The 20,784-nt window shown below is 43.0% G+C and overlaps 2 protein-coding genes and 1 pseudogene across 4 annotated transcripts; 1 reads left to right on the top strand and 2 right to left on the bottom strand.

Annotated features, from left to right (window-relative positions):
* Positions 1 to 240: 240 nt before the first annotated feature.
* LOC125507275 (beta-1,2-xylosyltransferase XYXT1-like) lies at positions 241 to 5,683 on the top strand. Of its 3 annotated transcripts, none has more exons than XM_048671908.1 (4): positions 241 to 774; positions 3,791 to 3,883; positions 4,130 to 4,288; positions 4,362 to 5,683. In XM_048671908.1, exons 1-4 carry the CDS (start codon positions 609 to 611, stop codon positions 5,564 to 5,566), a joined length of 1,623 nt encoding a protein of 540 aa, XP_048527865.1. In that variant the 5' UTR covers positions 241 to 608; the 3' UTR covers positions 5,567 to 5,683. The 3 variants fall into 3 exon arrangements, with proteins under 3 accessions (XP_048527865.1, XP_048527867.1, XP_048527866.1); XM_048671910.1 differs by having other exon boundaries at positions 4,148 to 4,288; XM_048671909.1 differs by having other exon boundaries at positions 242 to 774; positions 4,136 to 4,288.
* A 6,601-nt stretch (positions 5,684 to 12,284) lies between these two features.
* Positions 12,285 to 15,254, bottom strand: LOC125506663. Its single transcript, XM_048671427.1, has 4 exons — positions 15,177 to 15,254; positions 14,934 to 15,077; positions 14,422 to 14,631; positions 12,285 to 12,707 (listed from the first exon to the last, which is right to left on the bottom strand). The coding sequence occupies exons 1-4, from the start codon at positions 15,252 to 15,254 to the stop codon at positions 12,285 to 12,287; spliced, it is 855 nt and encodes a 284-aa protein (XP_048527384.1).
* Positions 15,255 to 16,237: 983 nt separating this feature from the next.
* Positions 16,238 to 20,340, bottom strand: LOC125555481 (annotated as a pseudogene).
* Positions 20,341 to 20,784: the final 444 nt, after the last annotated feature.

Here is a 20,784-nt window from a genome sequence, read left to right on the forward strand (position 1 = left end):
TCACTTGTCTAATTGCAATTGACTGCGCTAGCTGATCGTCGAACAGAGAGCCGTTTGCCATACTATTCGTGTACTTTTCTAATCCATATCACATGTACCAAGTCACTGATAAGCTGGAGCCTTGCAGGATGAAGCAAGGTGCGAGTGGATCCATGCGGGCTCACCGCCCAAGCCCTCCTAGTCAAACCCCTATGTGGAAATCACTAGGATGCTGCTTAGGCACCAGCAAACAGCCTGTGTGTATATAAACACACAGGCAGAGGTTGCTCAACACACAAACTTTGAATCTAGGTAGAGAAGAGGGAGAGAAGAGACGGAAGGAGAACAGGCAGAGTTACTCAACACACAAATTTTGGATGTAGCTAGAGCAGAGGGAGAGAAGAGACAAATTTAGAATGTAGCTAGAGCAGAGGGAGAGAAGAGACGGAAGGAGAACAGGCAGAGTTACTCAACACACGAATTTAGAATGTAGTTAGGGCAGAGGGAGAGAAGAGACTGAAAGAGAACAGGCAGAGTTACTCAACACAAAAATTTAGAATGTAGTTAGGGGAGAGGGAGAGAAGAGACGGAAGGAGAAGCGACCGCCGGCCGGTCAGGACGGCGACTGGATGGCTGCCAGCTCCTCCTCGGCGACGGCACCGGCGGTGAAGGGCGTGGCGAGAACGTTGGCTCACCGCCGCCAGGCCGTGGTTGGATTCCTGTTTGCTCTCATCGTCATCCTCGTGCTCCACACCACCGTGGTGTTTGGCCCGTTCCAGTCTACTAATGCCAATGGTTAGTACTTAGTACTCCCTCCGTTTTTATTTAGTTTGCATATTAGCTTTGGTCAAAGTCAAGCTTTACAAACTTTGATCAAATTTATATACAAAAATATTAAGATATACAATAACAAATCAACAACATTAGATTTATTATTAAATGTACTTTCACATCGTATAGATTTATTATAATAAATGTCTATGTTGTTTTCTATAAATTTGATCAAACTTTACGAAATTTGACTTCAGTCAACTTTAATATGCAGAGTAAATAGAAACGGAGGGAGTACTCGTAATCTACTTCTGTTCTATCTAAGATCTTCAGTAGTGTGATATCATAGCAAGTACTCCTTTCATTCCTAAATACAGGTCTTTGTGAGATTTCTCTATGGACCATATACAGATGTATATATAGATGCATTTTAGTGTATAAATTCACTAATTTTGCTTCGTACGTAGTTTATAGTGAAATATTTGTAAAGACTTACATTTAGAAACGGAGGGAGTATGATGCAACCTCATGGAATGCGAACTACTAGTAGTAAGCATGTTATTGAGTTGCCATAATATTTAAAGAGAAATAGATGACACTAGTATCGTAGTACCTCCTTTTTGGTTAAAGGGCTTATATTTTTTTTTCTGTTTTTCCATTTTTATAAGTCTCATTTCTATTACTCTTCATCACATGCTCAGATATTAAGGTGCATTAAATCATTGCATGCGATAATTAATAGAAACTTGTCAATGCATGTTATTTTTTTGTCATTTATTGGTCATGCATGCATATATTGCAATTAATGCATTGGTAAACATATTTTTTTAAACAATTGCATTAATTCAGTACTTTTGCAAATTATAAAAATTATTCTATCACTCATCATCTACCTAGATTGATGAAAATTTTGAACTAGGCCCTATAACCAAAAAGAAGGAAGTATCATGACACTGTATCATATTAAATGAGGAATAATATATTATGAGTAATGTAAAATAGTAAATAAGACTATCTAAAGATATTAATTGAAGATTCTTTTAGATACAACACTAAGGCTGGCCATAGTGGTGGTATCTTAGTTGATATCATGCACTCAGGACTAGCAAACAAGATGACATGGCAAACAATAAAAAAAAGATGGTTAGAGTAACATAGGTAGATACCATATCATAAAAAAATGATATGCCACTACTCCCTCTGTCCGGTGAAGAATGTACGTTTGCCTTTAAAATTTGTCCATAACAGAGTGTACTTCATCTTGCCAATGTACTTTAAAATAGAAAAAAATGCTTTTCATTCATCAAATGGTAATCAAGACCAATAACATTCTACACATGGTGTACTTAATTTTTACATGCACTTAGCTCATTGGGGGTTGGATAATTAAAGAGGACAGAGACGGTGGCTTGCATCTTCCCAATGCATTTTTTACTATTTAGTATGTGTCATGCATGTCAATAAATAAAGTCATCTATGCACTATGAAATTAGTATCATACACCACTCCCTCCATCTCAGTTTATAAGTCTTGCACGTGTATCTAGGTCGTCAATTTAACTTATACAAAATAAATTTTTTAACATAAAAATTATTTCAGTAGAAAATAGAATATCTAAAGTTTCTAATTATATATTTTTTGTAATGTATGCCTCTTATTAAGTTGGTCAAATTAACGACCTAGGTACACATGCAAGATTTGTAAACTGAGATGGAAAGAGTAATATCATATCCATGATACTAGAATTTAATACTCCCCAATATGACTAAGATGAAGTAGTGTACTTGGACTACTATATCTAAACATCAATCTAATGCCATTAGATTGTATAGAGTATCTTAATAAGATACTCCCTCCGTCCAGTGAAGACTGTACATTTGGCTTTAAAATTTGTCCACAAAAGAGTCTACTTCTATCTTTTCAATGCATTTTAAAGTAGGAAAAAGTGTTTCTCTCTCATCACACGATAATCAACCAATATCAGTCTACACATGATCTCCTTAATTTCTCAATGCACTTAGCTCATTAGGGGTTGAATAATTAAAGAGAAGAGAGTTGATGGCTTGCACCTTTCCAATTCCTTCAAAAACGTTGTACTGCATTAAGTGCTCTATTAAATTCATTTAAAAATGCATCACACATAGCCACTCCATTTTTGTCAGAACGATTGTTTCTGGTTTGCATTCAATCCGCTCCCAATCCATACTTACTACTACCTCCTCCTTTCCGGTTTATACAACCTATCTAAAAAAAATCGTTCTATTAGTCTCAGTTCTACTACTTATCATCACATGTTCAAATTTTACAGTGCATTAAATCACTACTGCATGCAAGTATGAAGAGAAACTCAGCAATGCATATAAAAATTCTTGGTTATTTACTGGTCATGCTGGCTTTGTAATTAATGCATCGGTAAACACAACTTTTTGAGAAAAAGAACATACTCCCTCCTTTCCGATGTATTGGGTTCATCTCATTTTCTTGATATTTCCATATTATAAGTCTTATTTTTTACTTCTTTTCACAACATGTTCACATTCCAATGTGCATTAAATTGATGCATGCAAAGATTAAAAGAAAACAGCCAATGCATGAAACCATTCCTACTCATTTAGTGGTCATCCATGCATACAATGTAAATAATGCAGATTAAACTATGAGTAATTTTGTAAACTACAAAATACATTCCTCCACTCACCATCTATCTTGGTTGATGAGATTTCAGATTTAAGCCATATAAACCGGAAAGGAGGGAGTACTGATTAAGTATTTTTGCAAACAATGAAATTTATTCCACCACTCATCATCCACCTTGATTGTAGAGATTTTCAAATTGAGTCATATAATAAACCAGAAATGAGAGAATACATAGAACTAACTGAAAGTTAACATTGAGTAGTAGTGTCAAACAAGCTACAAGATTCTCATAGTGTTTCTAGTCTCAAAATGGGACCACACGTATTTTTAAAATTTATCAGTTGTTTATTTATAGACATTATTTAATTTATAATAATATTATTGCTTCTTCGAATGTGTGTAGTTGTTCTGGAGTCCACTTCGGGCGAGCAAAATGCAAAGACCTCTTCTCCTCTAGCGGCACAAGCGGCGTCAGCGCCTAATAATTCTACTCAAGGTATATTAACTAGGGTGTTGCTAGATCTCAGTCGACAAAGACTTAACAAAAAGTCTCAGTCAAATGATAGAACATATAAAAAGAAGAAAGATTTTTAATTTTTTTACACGCATCTCCATGTGAAGTCTCATTCGACTGAGATTTATCGATCGATCCCAATTATGAATATGATTCTAGCAAATTCACTGTAGTAGATATACCAAATTCTCCGTATTTTGTTTTGTTGATGTATACTAATATTGACAGCTGCAGTACATGCCATAGAAAACGGGCAGAAGGACGATGTAGCCAAGAATGATAGGGAAACAAGGGGCCAGTTAGGCCAAACAGGAAAAAATGATGCTAGTGATGACAAGACGCAGGAAGAGCTCATTCGCCAAGAACTCGATCGAGACGTCAAACGTGGTTCGTTGCGCTTAACTTTGCTTCCGTTCGAATGCCATTTCATTCATCATTTGAATCGGCCGCGTGCATGCAGGTGCTCCGCGCAAGCCCATCTGCGACCTCTCTGATCCTAGGTACGACATCTGCGAGATCACCGGAGACGCTCGTGCCATCGGCGCCAACCGTACCGTCCTCTATGTCCCGCCAGCCGACGAGCGCGGCACCGACGGCCCGGAGTGGGCCATCAAGGACCAGTCCCGCAAGCAACTGGGGGACATCAAGGAGGTGAATGTCAAGACCCTGAGCGCCGCCCAGTCCTTGGTGGCACCGGAGTGCACCTCTCGGCACACTGTCCCGGCCGTCGTGTTCGCCATGAATGGGATCATAGGCAACCCATGGCACGACTTGAGCGATCTCCTGATCCCGCTCTTCATCACCACCCGCGCCTACGACGGCGAGGTCCAGTTCCTTGTCACCGAGCTCCAGCCGTGGTTCGTGGACAAGTATCGTCTCGTCCTCACCAACCTGTCACGCTACGACATCATCGACTTCAACAAGGACGCCGGCGTCCGTTGCTACCCGCACATCATAGTCGGCCTCCGCAGCCACGGCGACCTCGACATCGACCCAGCCCGCACGCCGCGCAACTACACATTGCTGGACTTCCGCCTGTACATCCGGGACGTCTTCCTGCTCCCGTCGGACGACCGAGGAATCCCGTACAAGGAGGCCAGCAAGAAGAACGCAGCCGGCAACGACAATGGCACTGCTGTCACGGAGAATCCAAAGCCGCGGCTCTTGCTCATCAATCGCGGGGAGAGCAGGAAGTTCGTCAACCTTCCGGAGATCTCCGCGGCGGTGCAGGCAGCCGGGTTCGAGCTGCTGGTCATGGAGCCGAGCCGTGACATGGGGATGGAGGAGTTCGCCCGGGCGGTGGACTCATGCGACGTGCTGATGGGCGTGCACGGGGCCGCGCTCACAAACTTCTTCTTCTTGCGCACCAACGCGGTGCTGCTGCAGGTGGTGGGGCTGGGCCTGGAGCGCGAGGCCTTGCATTACTACGGCAATCAGGCCACGGCGGTGATGGTGCAGCACATCCAGTACTTCATCAGTGCCGAGGAGAGCACGCTCTACGAAAAGTACGGCAAGGACCACCCGGCGGTTAGTGACCCGGACTCGGTGCACAAGCAGGGGTGGCAGGGTGCAAAGCGCTACTTCTGGGCGGAGCAAGACATCAGACTCAACGTCACCAGATTTGCTCCCACGCTGCATCAGCTAATCCGGACGCTCCAGGAGTAGGGAAACTAGATACGTGATACTACTACCTCTGTTCCTAAATTTTTTGAGAATGACAAATAACTCAAAATTTTACTGCAAGTACTTGAAATGTTTGGATAATTGAGTTAAATTGTTTTATTTATGGTCTTTGTTCTATGTTTAGAAATGGAAAGGAATTGCAAACATCTAGGTGCCAGGACTCGACCCGAACATGAAGTTTATTGCTATTTTAATAGCGAATTGCAAACGAAATCGAAAAACATGAAACTTGGCATGGTGCCCTCATATGGGATCCATATGTTGTGGTACCAAATTTATACAGTTTCTCAAATAGTTGTCATGTAGATTGCTTAAAGAACGTACCATCTTTAAGAAAGAATTTACGTTTCAATAGGGAACATGTTAGGTTTGAAGGCAAAGTGGTGGTTGCATCATCGCTTGAGATCGAAATCTTGTCTACTCAATATACATCATTACGAGGGTGCTTGGTTGGGCTGTGAGCTGTGGAAAAGCTGCTATGGGCTGTGAGCCGTGGGAAAGCTGTTGTGGGTTGTGAGCTGTGGGAAAGCTGTTGTGATGGAAAAGCTGCTGTGGGTTGTGTTACCGTTTGGTAAACTGGCTGTCTGAGCTGTGGCTTTCGAGTAAAAAGTCAGGAATGCCCCTAAGATGCTGAGATGGTATTTATGTGCTGATATAATGATAATAATCTGTTATAGACATGTTTCACTAATTTTTGAGCAATCGTACGTATGTTGGGAGTGAATTGCAAAAAACCACCACATTTGGGGCATCGATTGCAGAAAACCACGAGGTCGCTAATCATTTGCAAAAAACACTGCATATTTAGTAAACTTTTTGCAGTGTGCACTGATCGACCGATTTGCTTCGTTTGAGTGCGTTTCCGACAGATGGGGCCCGGTTTCCCCCTACGTGGCATAACGAACGGCAAACGGCGCCGTCTGGTCGAGACGACTTGGTCGGCTCGCGTCGGACCGGCCGACCGCGCCGCCCCCACTCCACTTCTCACTCAGTCGCTCCTCTGCTCTCCCTGGGGCTTCAATGGGGAAGGCGAAACCTGGCGGCGACGACGGCGGCGGCGCTTCCACTGGCGATGCTGGTGGTGATGGAGATCCACTGGAGCTCTGCGGGAGCTCGAATCCTTCTCAGGCGGTACCTCCTCCCCAATCCCCGGACCCGCAGTACACGGCGGCTAGGGCATTTGCCAAGGCGGTGAAGGCAAATCCGACGGGCAGCCAGCACTTTGCATCCTCCTTCGGCGGTGTGGTGTAAGCCATCCATCCTCTCCCCCTCCTCACTGTTTCCCTGTTTCCCCGATCTGGATTCTAGGGTTAGGGTTCTAGGACAAGTACAGAGTTGGGGATTATGTTGTTTGTATTTGGTTTGGATTATTGTGTTACAGTAATGTTAGTGAACTGCAAATTAGCTTGCCCTTAATTATTCAGTCATGCTAACTGAATTTTATCTATAATGTTTGGGTTCTAGGGTTAGGATTATTGGGTTACAGTAATGGTTTGGAGTGCAAATTAGCTGTAACACTAGTTTTCAGCTTACACAGTAATTTATTCTGTCATGCTAACTGAATTTGAATTGGTTAGTAGTTTAACATAATTGCACTGCTTAGTCTTGCTAACTAAGATGTTTTTAACTTAACTTTAACACTAGTTTAACATAATGGCTCAGTAGTTTCAACTGCAATTGCACACTAGTTTTGAACATAATGGCTCAATAGTCAGTTGTTTTAACTGAATTGTTTAACACTAGGTTTACTGAATTTTATCTGTATTGTTCAACACAAGTTTTATCTGAATGTTAACAACTATGTTAAATGAACTAGGTTGGATGATGAAGAATGGGAAGTGAGGTTCCATTTCTTTGATAGAGATAATTTGGAAAGAACCATTTGCTTATTAGACATAACATGTTGGAATCTTATTGCACTAATAGAGTTGGAAGGCTTTAGTTCAAGAGATTATATGTATTATGTCAGAGATCCAGGAGTTGGGGTGTCAGGAATGGAAGAATTAACTGATGATGACAAGGTTGAAGAAATGTTGGATGACATATGCAGTAAAGGAAATAATGTGGTTAACATTACAGTTATGAGAAGTGATGCACCCACACCAGCTGACCTGAACATTGGTCATGTTTATGAAGAGCAGGTCCCTTTGTCTGAATTAGGTGTACCACTTGTCTATGAGGTAGATACTTCAGGAGTTCTTTTCCCCAGTCCAGTTAAGCCCCAACCACAACCTGTCCAGGTCATGAACACCCAGGAGAGTTCATGTTTGAAGCTTAAGGGTCCAAGTGAACCAGAGTTTGCATTGGACTATGGTAGTGAGAGGCATGAGTACTTCATGGAGACAGACCAAGATCAAGAGAAGATTGAGAAGATGATGGAGCAGAGAAGGAATGAAGAGATTGAAAAGTTTAGCACCAATAAGAAACAAAAAGGGAAGTACAAGGAAGCAAAAAGAAAACTTCCAGAGCTGCTTGCTGAAGATTTCACTGACAGTGATAGTGACAATGAGATTTTAGAAGATGAAGACATAATAGCTAGGCTGGAGGCAATGAAGAGGCATAGAGCTGATCCTCTCAATCACTTTGAAGGAGACACTGATGTAGAAGAGCTTTATGAACCAGATGAGGAGGAGTTGGAGGAGGAAGCAGGAGAGGAGGAGGTAGGACAGGATGAGCAAGCTGAGGAGGGTAGGAGAGGAGGAAGCACTATAGGAGGAAGTAGTGCAGGAGGAAGCAACAGCACAGGAGGAAGCCAGAGGAAGGGGCCAACAACCAGATCACATGGAAGTCTTGACCAAATCATAGAGCAAGATTGGATACCTTGATCTGATGAAGAGAGCAACCCAGGTGACTTAAGTCAGGATGATAATGATTGTGCTCAGCTTCCAACATTTAGGCAACCAAATGGTAGGAAGAGCAGGGCCAGAAAGCAGAAGCCTAGGCTTTGGTATGATGAGAAGAGGGAGAACCCATAAGAACAATTTGTGAAGAAACTTTGTTTTCTAGATGTCCAACAATTCAGGAGAGCACTTCTTACATTTCACATCTCACAAAACAGGAACTACTCTTTTCATAGAAACTGCTCAGATAGAGTTATTGTAGTTTGCAGTACAGAAGACTGTCCTTTTTTCATTGCTGCTTCTCAAATAGCACGTGAGAAAACTTTTTGTATAAAGAAGATGAACTTGTACCACAATTGTGCTGCTGTAGGAGAGAGCACCAAAGTGACTGCAAGATGGTTGGCACATGAGTGTGAGGAACAGTTGAGGGCAGACATAAACACACCAGTCCAGACCATAATAGCCAATTTGAAGAATAAACATGGAATAGAAGTGTCCATTCACATGGCCTACAGAGCAAGGAAAGCAGCTAAGAGTGTTGTCCAAGGAGATCAAAGGGCACAATACACAAGGATAAGGGATTACCTCCAAGCTGTGTTGGATACCAATCCAGGAAGTAGATGCATTGTTACAACAAAGCAATTGAAGGCCCATCCTAGCATAAATCCTAGATTCCATGGCTTGTTCATGTGCCTGAATGCTTGCAAAGAGGGTTTCCTAAATGGTTGCAGACCCTTCATAGGTACCTATATTAATTTGTGTGAACACAATCATTTATGTTGTCCTAGTATTAATGTGAAATTTCCTGCTGTAGGTGTTGATGGCTGCTTCATTAAGTTGACCACAGGGTAGCAAATACTGGCTGCAACTGGTAGAGATGGTAATAACAACATATTTCCCATTGCATTTGCAATTGTTGACAAGGAAGACACTGCCAGCTGGTCATGGTTTCTAACACAACTGAAGTATGCTCTTGGTGGTGAGTCAGGGAAGCATGGCTACTACACTATCATATCTGATAGACAAAAGGTAACTCATACACCATAGTACTTACAAATAGTGCAAATTAGAACATGCTTAGTACTTACAAATAGTGCAAATTAGAACATGCTTAGTACTTACAAATAGTGCAAATTAGAACATGCTTAGTACTTACAAATAGTGTCTTCTGGCATCATATTCAAACATTAGTTTACTTTCACAGGGTCTGCTTAAAGCAATAACCAATGTATTCCCAAATTGCCCTCAAAGATTCTGCCTTAGACATATTTATCAGAACTTCCAAACAGCTGGCTTTAGAGGTGAAGAGTTAAAGAAATACATGGATCGGGCTAGTTATTCATATACTGAGCATGGATATAATCAAGCAATGGATGGTATGAAAAAAGAGTGTCAAGCAGCTTGGAAATGGCTTGGTAAGATACCAAAGCATACATGGGCTAGACATGCCATGGACACAAATTGTAAAACTGACTTGGTTGTGAACAACATAAGTGAAGTATTCAATAAAATGATACTTGATGTGAGAGGAAAACCAATTAAAACCATGGTTGATGGGATCAGAACAAAATTGTTAGTTAAGTTCAATGCCAATAGGACCAAGACAGAGACATCTAAGTGGCAGATATGCCCAACATATGCTGAAAAGCTGGAAGAAGCTAAACAGCATTCCAGATTCTGTCAGTCAATCAAGGCTGGACCTGATCTATACCAGGTTGCAAGTGAAGAAAGCACATATGCAGTAAATCTGAAAGATTACACATGTGGGTGTAGAAAATAGGACATGACTGGGGTTCCTTGCAATCATGGTGTTTCAGCAATTAACAAGGCTAAACTACATTCAGAAGATTTTGTTAATGCTTTCTTCAAGAAACCAATGTATCAACAAGCCTACAGTCCAATTGTCTACCCTATGCCTGGGCCTGATCTATGGCCAAAGACTGGGACCCCTGACATAGAGCCACCTGTTTTCAGAGACAAGCCAGGAAAGAAGCAGACAAAGAGGAGAAAGAATCAGTTTGAGAAGCCAGCTCCCAAGGATACTTCTAGGATGGCATCAATCACTTGAAGTAATTGCAATTTGAGTGGGCATAGGTACACTAGCTGCCACAAAAGTCTTAAGCCAGCCCTTGCAATGAGAAGGAACCAACATCAGGTTAATTGTCGAAACTTCGAAAAATTCAGTTTATGATTATATTTCCTATACTATGTTCTAATCTTTGTATGTTTACACTGCAGGAAAACAGAAGAGTTGATGCAGCTTCATCAGCCCCAAGGGCAGCTCCATCAGTACCCAGGGCAAGAACTACAGCTCCACCAGCACCTAGGCCAGCTCCATCAGCTCCTCCTGCAACTAGGAGAGCAACTGCATCTACTATTGCTGCTTCTAGGCCAAGTTCATCTACTGCTGCAGCTAGAAGGCCAAGTTCATCTACTGCTGGTGCTTCTAGGCCAAGTTCTTCTACTACTGCAAAGAAAACATTCATACCACCTAGAGCTTCAGGTACTAGAAGGCTGAGAAAACCTTCTTACAAGATGTCTGAGTGGTTCAATTGTTCCCAGGGTAGCAAGAAGATGTAATTTCATGATGGTGATATTGAAAACAATTTCAAGTTTGTGATGTTGAAAACAATTTCAAGTTTGTGATGTTCAAAACAGATGTGAGTTTGTCATGTTCAAACCAGTTTAATTCAGCCTATTTTGGCTACTTTGTGATGGCACTATGTAAGTTACCTAATTATGGTTGTGATCAAGACTTTTATGCATGAGGATGTCAAGTAGACTATGATAATGATTATGTTGAATATGATGCTGTCATTTAGACTTTGTTGCATCAAGCTATTTAGGATTTTATATTAATGATGATGATGTTGTTGTCACTTAGGGTGGCTCGGCGTCGACCAATCTTAAATGAACCATTTTTGTCACTTAGGGTGGCTCGGTGTCGACCAACCCCTAAGTGAAGCAAATTTGTCACTTAGGGTGGCTCAGCGTCGACCAACCCCTAAGTGAAGCAAATTTGTCACCTAGGGTGGCTCGGCGTCGACCAACCCCTAAGTGAAGCAAATTTATCACTTAGGGTGTCTCGGCGTCGACCAACCCCTAAGTGAAGCAAATTTATCACTTAGGGTGGCTCGGCGTCGACCAACCCCTAAGTGAAGCAAATTTGTCACCTAGGGTGGCTCAGCGTCGACCAACCCCTAAGTGAAGCAAATTTGTCACTTAGGGTGCGTCGACCAACCCCTAAGTGAAGCAAATTTATCACTTAGGGTGTCTCGGCGTCGACCAACCCCTAAGTGAAGCAAATTTATCACTTAGGGTGGCTCGGCGTCGACCAACCCCTAAGTGAAGCAAATTTGTCACCTAGGGTGGCTCAGCGTCGACCAACCCCTAAGTGAAGCAAATTTGTCACTTAGGGTGCGTCGACCAACCCCTAAGTGAAGCAAATTTATCACTTAGGGTGTCTCGGCGTCGACCAACCCCTAAGTGAAGCAAATTTATCACTTAGGGTGTCTCGGCGTCGACCAACCTTAATTTAACCATTTTTTTCACTTTGGGTGTCTTGGTGTCGACCAACCACTAAATGAAGGATCCAAACTACAAACAGACCTTTCATCACAAACCAACATAAAAATAACACTACAAACATCTTCATTAAATGATCCAAGCTAAACCCATTACATGCCATGCCATACTTCACAGCTTAGTTCAACAGATTCAAATTTAGCACACATTACAAGCCATAGTTCAATGCTTCATAAGTAAATTAGTTCAACAGATTCAAACTTAACACATTACAAGCCATACTTCAAAGCTAGTAACTAAAGACAATGACCCACATGGTCATATGACAGCACAATTTATTCTTCACCACAAATACCCTTGATTTCCTTCAGCTTCCTCTTGTTACTTTCACCTTCTTTCTTCAGGTCAGCAACAGCACACTGCAAAGTACTCTTCTCAATGCTCAACTTCTCCTTCTCTTTAGTCAACTCAACAATGTAACAATCCAGCTTCTCCTTCTCTTTCTTCAGGTCAGCAAAGCTAAACTCCAAAGTCCTCTTATCAGAGCTCATCTTTTCCTTCTCTTTCAGATGATTGAACTTCAAATTCCTAATGACATTGGCTTGAGCAACATGAATGCACTTCAACTGATCAACAACTGCCTTCAATTTTTTGATCTCAGCATCCTTTTCCATGCTGCTGTCAGCAATATTCATATCAGTTCCATGTGGCAGATTATCCTGAGAATCCAAGAGGTTGTTCACTGAAGGAAATATGCCCTAGAGGCAATAATAAAGTTATTATTTATTTCCTTATAATCATGATAAATGTTTATTATTCATGCTAGAAATGTATTAACCGGAAACATAATACATGTGTGAATACATAGACAAACAAAGTGTCACTAGTATGCCTCTACTTGACTAGCTCGTTAATCAAAGATGGTTATGTTTCCTGACCATGAACAATGAGTTGTTATTTGATTAACGAGGTCACATCATTAGTTGAATGATCTGATTGACATGACCCATTCCATTAGCTTAGCACCCAATCGTTTAGTATGTTGCTATTGCTTTCTTCATGACTTATACATGTTCCTATGACTATGAGATTATGCAACTCCCGTTTACCGGAGGAACACTTTGGGTGCTACCAAACGTCACAACGTAACTGGGTGATTATAAAGGAGCATTACAGGTGTCTCCAAAGGTAGATGTTGGGTTGGCGTATTTCGAGATTAGGATTTGTCACTCCGATTGTCGGAGAGGTATCTCTGGGCCCTCTCGGTAATACACATCACATCAGCCTTGCAAGCATTACAACTAATATGTTAGTTGTGAGATGATGTATTACGGAACGAGTAAAGAGACTTGTCGGTGACAAGATTGAACTAGGTATTGGATACCGACGATCGAATCTCGGGCAAGTAACATACCGATGACAAAGGGAACAACGTATGTTGTTATGCGGTCTGACCGATAAAGATCTTCGTAGAATATGTAGGAGCCAATATGGGCATCCAGGTCCCGCTATTGGTTATTGACCGGAGACGTGTCTCGTTCATGTCTACATTGTTCTCGAACCCGTAGGGTCCGCACGCTTAAGGTTACGATGACAGTTACATTATGAGTTTATGCATTTTGATGTACCGAAGGTTGTTCGGAGTCCCGGATGTGATCACGGACATGACGAGGAGTCTCGAAATGGTCGAGACGTAAAGATTGATATATTGGAAGCCTATGTTTGGACATAGGAAGTGTTCCGGGTGAAATCGGGATTTTACTGGGTTACCGGGAGGTTACCGGAACCCCCCGGGAGCCATATGGGCCTTCATGGGCCTTAGTGGAAAGGAGAAAGGGGCAGCCCAAGGTGGTTGCGCCACTTCCCCCTCCCCTAGTCCTATTAGGACTAGGAGAAGGTGGCCGGCCCCCCTCTCTCTCTTTCCCCCCCTTGGGGAATCCTAGTTGGAATAGGATTGGGGGGGAGTCCTACTCCCGGAAGGAGTAGGACTCCTCCTGCGCCCTCTCCCTGGCCGGCGCCCCCCTCCCCCCTTGGCTCCTTTATATACTGAGGTAGAGGCACCCTAGAACACACAAGTTGATCCACGTGATCTATTCCTTAGCCATGTGCGGTGCCCCCTGCCACCATATTCCTCGATAATACTGTAGCGGAGTTTAGGCGAAGCCCTGCTGCTGTAGTACATCAAGATCGTCACCACGCCGTCGTGCTGACGTAACTCTTCCCCGACACTTTGCTGGATCGGAGTCCGGGGATCGTCATCGAGCTGAACGTGTACTCGAACTCGGAGGTGCCGTAGTTTCGGTGCTTGATCGATTGGATCGTGAAGACGTACGACTACTTCCTCTACGTCGTGTCATCGCTTCCGCAGTCGGTCTGCGTTGGGTACGTAGACAACACTCTCCCCCTCGTTGCTATGCATCACATGATCTTGCGTGAGCGTAGGAAAATTTTGAAATTACTACGAAACCCAACATTCACATCTTCAACAAGCTTCTCATAAGTCTCTTGCAACTCTTTTTTCTGTTGTGCTAGATTGTGCACAGTAAATGAATGCTCAAGGCATGCCATCTTATTGGCCTGGATGCTATCCTCATACATAAGCCACAGTTTGTGGAGTGCATTCTGCAGATGATCTGGCCACTCCTCATCTACCCACTGCACTAATCCACAGTTATTAACTCTCTGCAATAAAAAATAAAGTAGTTCAAACATGTTGTCACATGTTACATTTTCAGTTAAGTTCAGGTTACAGTTAAGGTGCAGATTCAGTTAGATCAATTCAACTCAAAAAACTAAACAACAATTATTGTGAGCATGTTTCCTAACATGAACAGTTACTATGAACATAAATCAATATCAATGAACCATGAACAGGAACTATGAGCAATGAACAGTAAACCCTAGAACATGAACAGTTAACCCTAGAACAGATGAACTGTACTACACAGGAGAGGTTTCACATTGCAACTAATTTACTAACTTACTTCTACGGCACAGGCAATGAACCTCCTCCCAGTGCTTATCCCCTGGAATGCAACACATTTCTTCCCTGGCTTGCCATGCTCGCACATCACCCTCAAATCGTCAGTAGAACCAGTGAACAACGGGTCATCCATTGTTGGTGGGATCTGGGCAACACAAATGTACTGGTTCAAATCGAGTTGAAACCCTAAATCCAAAATGCCCAAATCAAAACCCTAAATGCAGTCCCGGTGGAACCAACTGACCTTAATAGGGGAGTCGTAGGAAGAAATGATCTGCACCTCGGAGTCCTCACTGCTCGAGCCGTCGGTCCAAGACACCATGGCGGCCAGCGGCGAGCGGAGACGAGAGGAGGCAGAGCAAGGTTGAGAGCGGGAGGGAGAGCAGAGGAACGAGTGAGTGAGAAGTGGAGTGGGGGCGGCGCGGCCGGCCGGTCCGACGCGAGCCGACCAAGTCGTCTCGACCAGACGGCGCCGTTTGCCGTCCGTTATGCCACGTAGGGGGGAACCGGGCCCCATCTGTCGGAAACGCACTCAAACGAAGCAAATCGGTCGATCAGTGCACACTGCAAAAAGTTTACTGAATGTGCGGTGTTTTTTGCAAATGATTAGCGACCTCGTAGTTTTCTGCAATCGATGCCCCAAATGTGGTGGTTTTTTGCAATTCACTCGTATGTTGGAGGTAATTAAAATGTGATAATTGTGAACGAATGAAACTACAAATATAAAATTAGTTCTTCATACATTACCAAGAGAATTAAATTGTTCATACATCACCGGCCACATATCTATACCAAAAGACACCACTTAATTTCCCACATCTATAGCTAAAGACGTTACTTGTTCATGCTTCATCAGTCACATATCTATACCATAAGACAAGACATCACTTGCTCTCCCATAAGATAGTTACCCTCCTCTCGCGGCAAACAATGAGTCAGCAATGTTATCACGAACATTGTTCATGTTTACCGCGTCAAGTAAAGATGAGACACTATCGCCTTGTAGTGGTACAGTCTGTTGCACCGCATGTGGCATGTTGTCCTCATCCGCGTCACACTTAACAAACTCTTTGTCACGTAACTTGGTGTCCCGAATATAGTTGTGAAGCGCCATACAAGCAACAATAATTCTCTTTTGTCTTCTAGGCTTTAATTTTGGCACCTTCTTCAAGATGCGCCACTTTTCCTTGAACCCCCTTTTTATCCTAACCGATTTTGATCCTGCAAGTTGCAAATTGAACTCGGGCATTATTTCTAGGGTGTAAAGTGTGTTTCCCTCAAAATATACAGTCCGTAAATCATTAATAAAGTCCATCTTCTCATACTATATTTTTTGCATATCTTTTGCCGAGTGCTTTGTTTCGGAAGCTTGAAGCATATTACATCGTACGCACAAGTTATTGTTTTGAAAATGAGCAAATTTGTTGTTTCAACCTTCTTGTAACCTACTAGTAGTATTTCCTATCCTCTATTCACCGAGCGTTCGAAGCAGCTGGTGTAGAGTGGGAGAAAATCTGGTGACGTTAAGCCTGATGTCCTGCTCGTCCCACAAGTACTTCCTTAACAACTGCCACCCCTGCTTACGTAGTGCCTCTGGGTCACGTACCGCCAGGTGGTCTTTGCCATACTTCTCATACAGCGTGCTCTCCTCCACGGTGATGCTGTACTCCATGTCCTGCAACATCATGTCCTTGGCATGCACGCCGAAGTAACTCATGGCCTCCCTCTCTAAGCCCCATGGCACCACCTGCAGCATGACCGCGTTGGTGCGGAGGAAGAAGAAGCTTGTGAGCGCGGCCCCGTGCGCGCCCATCAGCACGTCGCACGAGTCCACCTCCCGAGAGAATTCGTCGAGTCTCATGTCACGCAGCGGCTCCACGACCAGCACCTCGAACCCGGCGGCCTGCACCGCCGCGGAGATCTCTGGAAGGTTGACGAACTTCCTGATCCCGGCGCGGTTGATGAGCATGAGGCGCGGCTTTTGTTCCTCCGTGCTAGTGCCACCGTTTTTCTTCTTCTTGTTAGCCTCCTTGAACGGGATTCCTTGGCCTTCTGGCGGCAGTGAGAAGACGTCTCGGATGTACATGCGGAAGTCCAACATTGTGTAGTTGTGTGGCGTGCGGGTCGGGTCGATGCCGAGGTCGCTGTGGCTGCGGAGGCCGACTACGATGTGTGGGTAGCACCGGACACCAGTGTCCTTGTTGAAGTCGATGATGTCGTAGCGTGACAGGTTGGTGAGGATGAGCCGGTACTTGTCCACGAACCACGGCCGGAAGTCGGTTACGAGGAACTGGACCTCGCCGTCGTAGGCACGGGTGGTGATGAAGAGCGGGATCAGGACGTCGCTGAAGTCGTGCCACGGGTTGGACGTCAGCCCGTTCATGGCGAACACGACGGCCGGGACAGCATGCCGGGAGGTGCACCCCGGCGCCACCAGGGACTGGGCGGCGCTCAGGGTCTTGACATTCACCTTGTCGATGTATCCTAGGTCCTTGCGAGACTGGTCCCTGATGGTCCATTCCGGGCCATCAGGGCCGCGCTCATCGGCGGGCGGGACATAGAGGACGGTACAGTTGGCGCCGATGGCACGGGCGTCCCCAGAGATCTCGCAGATGTCATACCTAGGGTCGGACAGGTCGCAGATGGGCTTGAGTGGAGTACCTGAGTGCATACTGATTCAGAAGATGAATGAAATGAAATGACATATGAAGGGAAGTGAGTTTCTTGCGGAAGCAAGTGTGACGTTGCTTCTATTATTCCCATCACCGTCCTGATCGAGTTCTTGCCGAATGAGCTCTTCCTCCAAGTTGCCCCTAGCATCATTTGCTGTTTGACCTAACTGGTCTGTGCTATGCACTTGCACCTTAGCTGAATTAATACATTGATTGAAGATGGTCAATCAATAAGTAAAATAACCGCAAGAGACTAGAGCGTACTTGAAAAATAATAATTATGTCAACATAAGATGAAGAAAGTGATTATGTCAACATAAACTATAGATGCACCCTCAAAAAAGAAATAAAGAAAAAAAACTATAGATGAGTTACCAGTTTTCTTATTCATGTCGGTCCCATCTACTAACTTTTTGTCTTCGATACGTTCTTTCCCCATCGTCTTGGTTAGTACGTCCTTCTGCCCATTTTCTATGTCATGCACTGCTGCTGTCAATGTTTGTCATCAATCCACAAAGCAAAATACGCAGAATTACATGGCCTTAGGGCAGTCTAATGCATTACTATATCTCAACTTATATACTTATATGCATTAGATAGGTATTTAGATATAGCTTCTATGATGGATTGTGTCTAAAAAAAGTCTCATTTCAATGTATTTCGTGAGAGAGAAAAAAGTACTTATCTTTGTTTTGACGCAAAGTGCTATAGCTAGATTAAGATATGGTAACTCTCGTTTTTCTCACTAAATAGGGTGACGTGTCAGATTTTTTGCTTAGGCATAATTATCAAGGTATAGTACAAGGTGTAGCATCAGGACTGCTCTTAAATATTCAATGTTAAAACAGATATAGCCAGAATACACATACAATTAGTATGTATTGATAAACTTTATATATTTTGAAACATATGTATCTAGATAAGTATGACAAAAAAGTGTGTGCACATGGAGCTGTATAACAATTATGCACATGATCTCTCTCTAAGGAAGTATTTTCATAAGATGATGCATTTTTTCAGAAGTCAAAGTTTGACCAAATTTAGAGAGAAACATACTCCCTCTATAAACTAATATAAGAGTGTTTAGATCACTATTTTAGTGATCTAAATGCTCTTATACGAAAATACGAAACTATGTATCGTGATATATCCCATACTGTGTATTTTTGCATAACCATATTCTATCTCCAAAAATGTATGATTGTACACATATCTGTTACCTACTAGTACACATGATAAATCAGAATATAACGAGACGCGTACTAGATATTAATATACCTTGAGTAGAATTATTAGGCGGCGATGACACTAGAGGAGGAGAAGTCCTGGCACTTTGTTCAGTACGCTCACCCGGCGTGGACTGCAGAACGACTGAACACACAAAGAAACAAGCACATTACTATGAAGAATTTCGTAAATGAACAGATATTACAAATATAAAAAGAAGTGTCTGGTCTTGTTTTGAGACTACTTCCTCCGTTTCAAATGAAGTTCAAGAATTGTCCTAAGTCGAACATTTTTAAGTTTGACCAAATCTATAGAAAAAATTGTAAGAATTCATAATATCAAGTATATATAACATGCAAATGTATTTCATAATGAATATAATGAAGCAAATTTGGTGTTATAGATGTTTATATAGACATGGTCAAACTTAATGAAGTTTGACTTGGGACAATCCTAAATCTTCAATTATTTTGGAATGGAGGGAGTAGAAAACACTATGAGTGAATCTTTTAGCTTCTTTTTTGGTACTGCTAAGTGTTAACTTTAGCATAAAGTTGTACTGAATGAACAAGTAATATGGATCGGAGGGAGTATGTACTAGCTTTTAAGCAAAAATCAAACTTTTGCCTAGATATGGATTTTTTTTTCAATCATGCAGGAGAGCTGCATGCCTATAATATTAAAAAGAGAGGAAAGGAAACACGACCAATTCAACAACTCCAAGTCCAGCAAAGCAAAGCTACAAACAAGCCAAAACGACAAGATAAGACACGAAAGCACAACATGAAGAGCACCACTAACAAGCAGCTAAAGAAGGATCAGACGTCCTAAGCTAGCCATTTCCAATTGCCTAGCATCGACCTTGATTTCATCTATCACTTTGCAACAATGTGAAGAGATTGTCAAACACTCTTCCGTTCCTCTCGCGCCAAATGCCCCACATGACTAAATGCACTAACGAAATTATGGTCTTGCTCTTATATCCTTGAGTTATCGACCTTGCATTCAGCCACCAATCCTTGAGAGGCTGAGTAACCTGGGGCACAATCTCACTCAATCTTGCCCACTGAAGATATCTTTGGGTTGTATGAACTAGTATGTCCGGTTGCTAGTATGATCTATGTCCATTTGTTGCGTGTGTTGATCAACTTGATCTACGTAGCTGCAAGTACGTTGCATTGTTTTTGGGGGCCGGATATTAGGGGGGCGGTATTCAGGTAACTGAGATAGTAATAAAAGAAGGTTACCAATGGAATTCGTCGCCAGGCACAGGCCGGACACCGTGGTGTAGAGCACGACGCTGACGAAGAAACCGAGCAGGAACCCGAGCACGGCCTGGTGGTGCCGAGCCAGCCTTCTCGCCATGCCCGACGACGACGGCACTGCGGCCGTCGACGACGACGAGGACCAGTCGCCAGCCATCCCCTGGGCCATGGTTCTCCTGTCACTTCTCTGTCCGCTCTACGTACCTTCTACTAGTAAATCTGTCTGTGTAAGCAGGCTCGCCTTGTGCGGCGGGTAACGTCTTTTATGCAGGCGCTTAAGCATGCAACGTTACGTGCCTAGCGATCCATTTGCAAGTGGTTGGTTCTATCTATTTTGAGCAAGAGCTACTTACGGTGAGCCCACATCGATCCACTCGCACCTAGCTTAGCTTCATTCTTACTGCTTCTACTAGTAGCTACTTTGACTTTGGTATATTGTTCAGCGTAACGTGCCGGTGGAGATCTCCCGTTCTGCAAGTCTCCAGCTTATCCCATTCCGTAGGGGGAACCGAATCCTCTAACATCCTCAAGGGATGTCACGTAAGTTACAGTAACCGTGACATCCCTTCTGCACATCTATATGGTTAAGCCCAAAATGATTATAATTAATTTGCAAATTACAAATCAATCGTATACATTTACAAAAATTACATAGAAACGAAATTATGGTGTAACAAAATTATTTTGT

The sequence above is a fragment of the Triticum urartu genome, chromosome 5 (genome assembly GCF_003073215.2).
Source record: "Triticum urartu cultivar G1812 chromosome 5, Tu2.1, whole genome shotgun sequence".
NCBI classification, from domain to species: domain Eukaryota; kingdom Viridiplantae; phylum Streptophyta; class Magnoliopsida; order Poales; family Poaceae; genus Triticum; species Triticum urartu.

Bases quoted from the DNA above. Each gene is read 5' to 3' on its own strand.
- LOC125507275 (XM_048671908.1), top strand. From the start codon at position 609: ATGGCTGCCAGCTCCTCCTCGGCGACGGCACCGGCGGTGAAGGGCGTG. The intron at 3,884-4,129 runs GTATATTAACTA...TAATATTGACAG, and splicing joins GCCTAATAATTCTACTCAAG to CTGCAGTACATGCCATAGAA. The intron at 4,289-4,361 runs GTTCGTTGCGCT...GCGTGCATGCAG, and splicing joins CGATCGAGACGTCAAACGTG to GTGCTCCGCGCAAGCCCATC.
- LOC125506663 (XM_048671427.1), bottom strand. From the start codon at position 15,254: ATGGTGTCTTGGACCGACGGCTCGAGCAGTGAGGACTCCGAGGTGCAG. The intron at 15,078-15,176 runs GTCAGTTGGTTC...TGTGTTGCCCAG, and splicing joins CCTACGACTCCCCTATTAAG to ATCCCACCAACAATGGATGA. The intron at 14,632-14,933 runs GTAAGTTAGTAA...TTTTTATTGCAG, and splicing joins TCATTGCCTGTGCCGTAGAA to AGAGTTAATAACTGTGGATT.